The sequence below is a fragment of the Miscanthus floridulus genome, unplaced genomic scaffold (assembly GCF_019320115.1).
Source record: "Miscanthus floridulus cultivar M001 unplaced genomic scaffold, ASM1932011v1 fs_106_2_3, whole genome shotgun sequence".
In the NCBI taxonomy this organism is placed as follows: Eukaryota; Viridiplantae; Streptophyta; class Magnoliopsida; order Poales; family Poaceae; genus Miscanthus; species Miscanthus floridulus.
Genome location: NW_027096186.1, coordinates 70,310 through 80,000, shown reverse-complemented (window position 1 = coordinate 80,000; position 9,691 = coordinate 70,310). Strand labels below are relative to the sequence as shown.

At 45.6% G+C, this 9,691-nt stretch overlaps 2 protein-coding genes across 2 annotated transcripts; one reads left to right on the top strand and one right to left on the bottom strand.

The window, feature by feature from the left end:
- Nucleotides 1-6: 6 nt before the first annotated feature.
- Nucleotides 7-2,422, top strand: LOC136530307 (uncharacterized). The gene has a single exon (XM_066523077.1). It carries the CDS (start codon nt 45-47, stop codon nt 2,289-2,291), a length of 2,247 nt encoding a protein of 748 aa, XP_066379174.1. The 5' UTR covers nt 7-44; the 3' UTR covers nt 2,292-2,422.
- A 1,364-nt stretch (nt 2,423-3,786) lies between these two features.
- Nucleotides 3,787-9,460, bottom strand: LOC136530306 (ankyrin repeat-containing protein At5g02620-like). Its single transcript, XM_066523076.1, has 3 exons — nt 8,875-9,460; nt 4,708-5,255; nt 3,787-4,386 (listed from the first exon to the last, which is right to left on the bottom strand). The coding sequence occupies exons 1-3, from the start codon at nt 9,458-9,460 to the stop codon at nt 3,787-3,789; spliced, it is 1,734 nt and encodes a 577-aa protein (XP_066379173.1).
- Nucleotides 9,461-9,691: the final 231 nt, after the last annotated feature.

Genomic DNA, 9,691 nt, shown 5'->3' with positions numbered 1-9,691 from the left:
TTGACCTGAAAGGCGTGTCACACACAAATGAAAGCAGGACTCCAATGCATTTGCAGATGGAGGAAACGAGAAGGCAAGTTAATTCACATAGAAGAATTTTAAGGGGCTGCACTCCAGCATCAGGACCTGCAGGTGTCAACAAAGGGTCTTTGATTCATAATGTCATACCTTCAGCAAAGAACAATGAAAACAGGATGATGGAACACATTGCCTGGAAAAGTGCATCACAGTCACACGAGAACAGTTCTCCGAAGCGTTTGCAGATGGAGAATAGGCAAAGGCAAGTTCATCCACAGGAGAGAGTTCTAAGGGAGAGATCAAACATAGCTGAAAGCACAGAAGATATTACAACTATTTCTGGAACTCATGTGAACGCACCAAATGCTGAAGCTAAACCTCATGTGGACCTCTCAACACAAAGCAAGAACAGACCTGTGTCACCATGCGTGTTTGGAACTAAGAATACAGAAACATCAGGTTTGCATAAAGCTCCTGTATCAGGCATTGTTATCAGCAGTTCTATAATCACCATGCAGACTCCTTTGGCTAGAGGCTTTACTGTGGGGAGCATAATGCTTGGGGATGTTTCAGTTGCATCCAATCAGGAGAAAACAGTTGCCAAGGAAGTGGATGATGATACAACAAATAGCTGTGCTAGTCCTAAGCAGACAAAGCAATTGGGAAAGAATCAGCATGATGAACAGCATGCCAAGGATCCCCATGGGGGTGACAGTATCATGTACGCAGAAGTTAAAGAGCCAAGCAAGAAAGAACAGCCTGAGGCTGGTGGGGTGAACTGCATGGCAATACCTGCTCCAAACCAGCCATCTGGGAATCAAAGCACTGTTTTGCAGGATGCAGTGCCAGCAAAAACAAGTGAAATAGAGAGGCATGCCCATCAGCCTGAATACAAAGAGCTGCACCTGCAGAATCCCAGGCAAATGCTACAGGCAGAGAAGCACATAACATTATCTGATAACTCATCAACGTCCATATTGGAAACTAAGAGTCATGATAAAGAAACCCTGCATACTTCCACTGCTACACAATTTGGGATTAAAACAGAACCTGAGAATCGGGAGGATGAGAAAATTAGCAAGCATCTAGGGAGGAGCAGTGCTGCTTCTGACCAAGGAAGCACAAATGGTTCAGCTACATTAGCATCAGATCTTACTGAACAGGAAGCCAATTCTCTAGTGTTAAAATTCATGCAGGAGTTATCTGACCAGTTGGAGCAAGTAGAGAAACAACTCGACTCCACCCATGTGGTTGCTGTGAGCCGCTCAGAACCAACTCAAACGGTTTCCCTACCTGGGTACACTTGGGGAGAACATCGTGTGAGTCACAGTCAAAGGCAATACCATGTAGATGTCCAAGGAAACGTGCGGGTCAGCTACGCTGCAAATGTGTGTGGCTTCACACAGGGGTCATCAGCTCTCTCTACCGCTCATGTGTTGCCTGGACCCATCTCTGTTCCTGAGAACAACATACTGAGTGGCAGCAGTGCTCCAGTTTGGATGTGGGATGCCGCCGAGGGCATTTTGACATCTGACCTCGGCAACGTCGCAGTTGTGGGTACTGCAATTACAAGCAGAAGTGGCAGCGAACTGACTGAGAGCATCTACGGGGCCGGTCAAATGGATCCGCACTGCATGCAAGTCATAGGTGGCATGTCATATGACACTGTCGTGGCGAACCCTGAGATCCAGTACCACGCTGGTCTGGCACACCAGCAGGTCAACCTGGTATGGTTCCCCCACGGCCAGCAGGATGTGAGTTATCATAGCAGCAGTGGTACCGGCGTGTATTGGCCACAGATGGACGTAGGCGCTGCGATGCAAAGTCATGGTGTGACCGGACCAGTAGTAGGCGCTGGGCATCCTGGTTACCAACTAATGCCACCACAGATGGACGTAGGCACTGCGATGCAAAGTCATGGCGTGACCGGACCAGTAGTAGGCGCTGGGCATCCTGGTTACCAACTAATGCCAGTTGCATCTCCTGGCGCTGCCTACACTGGGAGCACAATGGTGAGCGTGGAACATTCGGCGGCGGCGTGGACCAGCAGTAGAGTTTGGTGTTGGGTAGCTCATATAAGTCGGCTGTGTTGCTTAATTGAATCGTCTTTCAAGTCTCAAACAGTGCCCACCCCAATTTGTTTGGGACTTAAAGGCTTTGTTGTTGTTGTTGTTCAAGTCTCAAACAGTCATGTGTGCACGTCCTGGTGTCACAAGCAGATCCTTCGAAGCGATGATGAAGGAATGGCGTCAGCTTTAGTCTCATATATTTGACGCAGCTGTACTACTAGGAATCATTGTCTTTCATCTTTCATTCAGTCACACAATCGTATGGCCATATGCTCCAGCAGTGTTTTTTAGGACAAATCTGTATGATGCCTGAATATTATGTATGCAGCAACATTGCGTTCCATGTTTTTGAGTACTATTGTCTTGGGCTGGCTGTACGCAGCCACACCGCAGACGACACACCTTCACAAGAACTTTAAGACTTAAGCACCCCTATTTTTTCTCCCTTAACAGTGTTTAATCTGTTTGTTTGCAAATAACCCCACTGAAAAATAAGCACGTTTTCTGACTTTTTTCATCTGTCATTGACCATTGTGCGTTCGGTAATTGTGTTAGCTTTTCTGCAGCCAGGAGGAAGTCGGCAAAAATGCAAAATGCCGATACCCTGCTGCTTCTCTTGCAGTAATTGTATTTTAATTCAGAGAAAGATAAGTCGCTTTGTTTAGAGAAGTGCTTGGGCTAAATGCCAGTACTCTGCTTCTCTTTGCAGATATAATCTTCTATTCTCGTGCAGTTTGTTTCTTTTGTTTGTTGCTCGGTTTTTCAGGTCTAGGAAAACTAACTTCAACAATAATACAATATTGAATTGCAAGAAAGCCCAGTTGTGTTAATCAAGGTACTTAATCTGATTCTCTTGCTACCTAGAGCTGACTCACAGGGTTGTGGACAAAAAAACTAACGCAGTTGGCAATTTGATTGCATCGACCACCTGTTATGTGCTGAAATTTGTTTTTTCATTTGTTTTCTGTAAGGGAAGACAGAGCTTTCCTAAAGTTGGAATTTGATGATAGTACAGTCCCTTAGGTTGATTTTGATATGTACTACTTATGACACTACTGCTATTGGGACACAGTACTACATGTTTGTAACTTGATGTGTTAAAAATGCTTTTCAGTTCTTTCAAAAAAAAAATTGCTTTTCAGTTGCAAGTTCGAGTTTCCTTAACTTCCAAAGTGCCACTAATCATAATTTTCATCCAAGTTGGATTAATGTGTTTTGAAACACCGGTTTGGGTACTACTGTGTAGCTAGCTGTGCTAACCTGCACTTGGCCAACTACATTGGAACAGACTTACGTATTGGTGCTGGTCCACAGACATGCAATCTCATAAACATTTCCCCTCCATTGCAATGCATGGGCATTCACCAGTTATTATTAAAAATTACTATCAAACAAACACATTGGTTTATTAAAACAGTGATAAAGGAAATTGTTTGGTACAAAAAGGAAATACTTTCCAGCCTTCGGATTACTGCACACAACCTGGTCCACTACATCATTTTCAGCAACCCAACTAAGACAAAAAAGGAAAAAAAATATACAACTGTTTATTTTAAGGATAACATGGAGTCTATTAATGAATTTCCATTCATGATAGGGTAAAACACCATGGGAACAATATCTCAAATAAGGATGAGTGGTTATAGTGAAATGTAGATGGAATCTTTGTCCATCGAACCAATCAGGCATGTTCGTGAGGTCAGACCATATCAAGGAAATTAGAGTTGAAAGGTTTACTGTATCGAAGTTTGATCTTCAAGATGGGCCATTCACCAATCAGCATCGTAAGAATAGGCAGCAACACAGATAGAACGCAAATTGCAATGGCCAACCAATGAAGACGATTTGCCAGAACTGTATATAAACCAGTTGCAAATGATAGGGTTGTTGCCATGTATGCAAACCACATAAGCTTCTTTGTGAAAAATCTATAGTGTAACAAGAATTCAAAATCCATCCACCTTGCTATGACACATATGAAGGCAACAGCGAGGGAGGAGCACATTGCTAGAGTGTCAAAGATTAAGAATGCTTGAAATGCAAGCTTCCTAGCCATGATGGGGAGCCCCTCACTTCCAGCATCACTGCTGTATCCTCCTGGCAATGTGAAGGCTGCAGCGAAGGTAATTGTCGCTATGAGGATAGCCACTAAGGATGTGTTGCCTGTATATGTTTCAATCAGAGATTTAGCATCTTTCCTTGATGCATCGATTACTTTATTCCTGATTTCCTCTTGAAGATTATAAATGTCAGTTTCTGCTCTAGGATCAGCATTCAGTATAAGCCAACAGATTTGATTCTGCATGAATTCAAAGGAAGGTACAATTAGATCTCTATGTAATACTATACTGAAGGAAAGTACATTGTGCAAAATGGCAGGGTGGTGTAAGGGCAAGGCTATCTTCTACAATTGAATAAGGATCTTAGATGTATAATGTGCAGGAATGGGAATCAGGTTAGAGTGTAAATAAGCTGGGATAATTTATTGAGGGAATACTACAGCACATTCATATGTATAACCATAACAGTATTGTAAATCACAAAGAAAATCCCTTCTATGAGATCATTTCTCTTAAAACGTACGCTTAACGTATTGTAAGTTTGTGGAGAGTATGTGTACCCAGTTTATAGTCTTGGCGTAATCCTCGAATTCATATAATTTCCATATTGCTGTAGAAGTATACGTGTTATTAACAGCAGTGATGTCGATGTCAGGGTGATCCAGTAAAGCACTGACCATCTTCGGATCGCTCCTTTTAACAGCCAGATGCAGAGCACTGTCACCGTCATTATCTAGCATGTTTACAAGTTTCAGAAGTTTTGAGTTCTTCTCAAGGATAAATTGAACAAACTCTTTCTTGTCCTTGTCTACAGCTTCATGAAGACATGTTCTGCCCTTGTTGTTGCGGTAGGGAGCATCTGGACAATGTTCAAGAAGCGCTCGAGCAAAAGCAACATGACCTCGACTTGCAGCTGTAAAAAGAAGAGGATTACCATTTGTGGAGATTGCATACCCTAAGGACCGATCACATTTCAGCATTATCTGTAGAATTTTATCCCTGTTAAAATGCGCAGTCAGCTGCATTGGACAGTCTCTTTTGCGGTCCTCTTGTCTAGCAAGATTTTTGGCCTTCTCAGAATGTTTATTCACAAGTTTTTCAACGAAATCTGTAAGCAAAAAAGTGCATCAACAACTGTTAGGCCCTCCACAATGTGAGTGGTGTCAGTTACTGTTTATGCGTACAGAGGTGTCAGTGGTGCCCAGTGAAGTTGTGGGCTGCAGTGTGAGGAGTTACTATGGAATCACTATGGGACCCACCATAAAGTACTATGTCAGGGTATAAAAGCCGGTGTTGAGAGAGAAGCAAAGAAGGAAAAAATGTTATTCTATTAACCTGGCACCGGTGGGAACCGAAGCAACTACTTGCGTCGCTCCTCATTTTTCTGGAGCTGACAGCACTAGCTGCAATGTATGGAGTCACTCTTCTTTAATCTCTCTCCTATTCTAGCGCTACTCAAGCATCACGCTGTGGTGGGCCTTAGCAACCATGGAATTATCATAAATACTATTATTAGATGTGACTAATCTATCAACCTGTGCTCACGGGCTATAATTTTAAAAGAAATAAGTATCAATTATTGTTTAATATCTCTTACTAATAAAAAAATATATTAAACTGTACTTTTTTCTCTCTTTGTCCATTTTCTAACATAATAGGCATAGTACATACTTTATGGCCTTTATATACGGTTAGAATAAACTTATCAATTATTGATCTATATGTTTTTTTCATTCGTATCAATAGTTTTTTCTTTAAATGAAACTGTGGGTCCAAGCTACGAACTGCCAGTGCAAATGTATTTTTAGTAGCTGTTTTTTTAAGTCTACCGCTAGTAAAAAATACATGATGTCTACTAGTGATAAGCCTTAAGAAAACAACCAGTAAAAATATATTTATACTGGCAGTTTTCTTAACCTAGCTAAGGATGGCAGTGGGCGCTGGTCAGGTTGGATCCCTGTGGGTTTTTGTACCCGATGGGGCGGGTTCACTTTTGCCCCTACGGGTCTCGGGTTCGGGGCCCGAATCAGGGTGGGTGCGGATTTGGATTTTTGTATTTGGCCTAGTCCAACTAAAGATGTGCATGCAGCCCGTGGGCCAAAGGCCCGGCCCAAAGCACGATTATTGGCCCGACCCGAGCACGGCACGACCCGAACCCTAACCGGGCCCGTGCCGGCCCAAAGTCCGTAGCAAGCCGGGCTTGGGCTGAGGCCTCGGCCCGCCGGGCGGCACGGCCCGGCCCATTTTACAACGGCCGGCCCGGTGGAGGCCTGGCAGCTGGAGGGGCTATATAAGCCCCCCCCCGCCTCGGCGGACCCCCACCTTCGGCCATTCCCCCTCACTCCGCCCGCGCCCGCAGCCGTTCGCCCGCCACCCTCGCCTTTGAGCTCTGAAACCCTAAGCCTAATCCCCACCTCGCCTCGCCTCTCGCCGCCCACCATCGACCACCTCCCAGGCTACCGCTGCCGTCGTCCACCTGTGGACAGCGTGGAGATGCTAATCTGTGTCAAAGACTGGGAACTAGGTGAATCCGGTGAATAGCACACTGTGGAGGACAAAGAGCTAGAAGAGTACTTCAAAGAGCAGTACCTTGATGATGAAGCTGGTGGATCATCTACTACTGGTGATGGTTGACTGCTGAGAGCTGAGAGCCTGAGAGGCTGTGAGTGCGACTTTAGTTGTGAGAGTTGAGACATTTGAGCTAGCTGGTTTGTAATAACTTTGAACAATTTGAACATTTTAATTTATTGAGCTGCCCGTACTCTTTTCCTTTCTATGGTTTTATCTCACGAGGTGTGAGTTTTACCTAAAAAGGTTTTTAATGAGGCGGCATTGCACAAACAACTCAAATCTTTTGTCATCTGGTGTTTCTGTGATTGTTGAATATGAATATGTGAACATGTGATTGTTTGAAGTTTGAACACGTGATTGTGCTGTTTGAAATATGATGTTTACTGTGTAACGGGCTATGGGCTGGTCCGATGGACTAGTGGGCCGCGGGCTCAACGGGCTGGCACGGCCCGATATTCGGCCCACGGACCGTGCCTGGGCCGTCCACCAGGCACGGTGGACTGTTCAGGCACGGCCCGGTGGCCTGGCGGGCCAAAAGGGTCCGAGCCCGATCGGACCGTGCTGGCCCGTTGCTCATCTTTAAGTCCAACTGTATGCCCGAGGTATATAACCAAAGAATTCCCATCCTCCTCTCTCGCACCCACGCAGCCGCCAGCAATCATCTCCAGCGCAGCACGAGGCCACGGTCACACCGCGCATGGCAGCAGACAGCAGGTGCTCGTGCTCAGGGCTCAGGCGCGCCACCGCCACGCGCTGCTCCGCTGCTGGCGGGCCGCCGCCATTGCTGCACGCGGCTCCTGCTCGCCGGTCGCCCCTGCTCGCGACACCGACACGGGCACGGCCGCATGGGGCTCGCCTCCATGCGACATGCTAGCAGGTGCTCATCCGAGAAGAGGCTGACAGCAGTACTAATTTCACATACGGAGTACGTATTAAACTATTTGTTTTTGTACTCTTGTTGCTGTTGGTTGGTCAGTCTTTTGCTATGCTGGACTATTCTCAAGACTCATATCTGAATTGATCGTCACGAACATGTGTGCTTGTAATCTTGAATATTTTATTTGTGTTTGTTTGTTCCATTTTTACCCAATCTCGCCTCGTTATGCACCTGCTGGATGGGGTAATCTTGTAGCATCAGTGCCGGGTTTCGGGGGATCTGACTAGGTTTTGGGGACCCGAGGGGTTCGGGGGTGGATGGGTTTTTTTTTTCACCCGGATGCAAGTTAGGGGTGGGTGGTAAGGAATGTATCGCGCGAGGCTTGAGATCGTGAGTTCAATTCCTGGCTACAACTTGCGCGAATCTATCGCGAAAATGAAAAAAATGATAAAAATCGGGTGTGGCTGCTAGTGTGGGCCTCTCTCAATTTTTTTTTTTGCTATTTTGTAGATCAAATTGCAATTTCTAAAAAACTATTTATAGTGATGGTTTTCTTAACCATCAGAATAAATCGATTTACAGTATAAATCGATTTATAGCGGTGGTTCTTAGGTGACGCCAGTAAAGTTAGCTGATTTTTACTGGCCAAAATCGTAAGTGAAAATAGGTTTGGAATCGCCGGTACTAATGTCTATATACTAGTGGGCCCTGCCATGCTTAGCAGCGATGCATACAACTGCTGCCACCGCGAGCCGTCTTCAAGACAAGATGCAGACCGCAAGCACGTCGTGGAGCATGGGCGCCCCTGCTGGGCCAGTAGGGCTGCCATGACCGTGGCTACGGCCCACTGCTAGCAGGCACGGAATCCACCAGTTTGGTTGGCTGGTTCGTATCGTTGCTGGTTTGTTTATGTGAGAGAGAAGTATTGTGGGCTGGTTCGTTAGAACAGTGTTCATGTGAGGGGGCTAGCTAGCCCAGCCAGCCAGCCCCAGCCGAACACGCTGTACGAGGACACCGATCTAAGGAAGAAGGGTCCGATGAAAATTAACGTGGAACCTCTCATAAGTAATAGTAAGATTTATTGAAGACAGTTAATTATTACTGTTATAATTAATCGTGTATTAGATCACTAGATCGATGCCCTGTTTGTTTCCGCTTTTGGAATATGAATTGTGGATTTTGCATGCGAGCATTCAGATTGTGTTATCCTGATTCGAGAATCTTGAGGCAAGATTGTGGATTGTGCGTTAGGTACAAGCAGCAGTTTCGTAAGTCGTACCTTCATTACCATATTTAACAGCGGCGTGCAGAGCATTGTAGCCCATGGCCCCACTATATTCTGACTTTTCATTATTCAATAGCTTGACGTAGACCCTCTCGAAACCTTTTAGCACTGCGATGAACATGGGTGACTCTTGGCGGTTGTTGCGAGATTCCGAAAGGGCAGGCTGCTGATCTATCAGTCGAAGCGCGAGGTCCTCGTAGCCGTTGCGGATGGCATGGTGCAGGACGTTGCATCCATGCCTGTCTTGCTTCAAAATATCCTGGTTCAGCCTATGCTTACTATATTTCTCAAGTAAGCCTAGAGCCAAAGAAGCACGGCCGCTCTTCACGGCGATGAGCAGTGGCGTCTCGCCGTCCTTGTTGGTGACGGACAGCAGAGACGACGAGGAGACGGAAGGGAGACGCGTCAGGAGCTTGGTGCAGAAATCCATGTGACCACAGATAGATGCGATGTGGAGGCAGGTGTTCCCCTCTTCAGTTGTTCCACACAGCACTTCTGGGTTGACTTCGTCGGCGAGGCGTTCCATTTCTTCGGCTTTGCCTTCTATGGCTGCCTTCAGTAGCCTTTCGAATTCGTCCATCTACAATCATCAAGGAAACGAGAATTCAACAGATGGAGTAGGATGCAAGAAAAATCCCCCAAGAATCAGAGCACCTCGAGTAGTGGCACAAATGAACCAACTTTGAAACCAAAGAAAGGAAAATGAGAAACTTGTTCAAATATGTGAAGGAAAACAAATGGATATTGCATTGATGCAGTGGTGAATCTGGAAACTTAGCACGGTATGTACCTGGTGACCCAACTGCAAGAT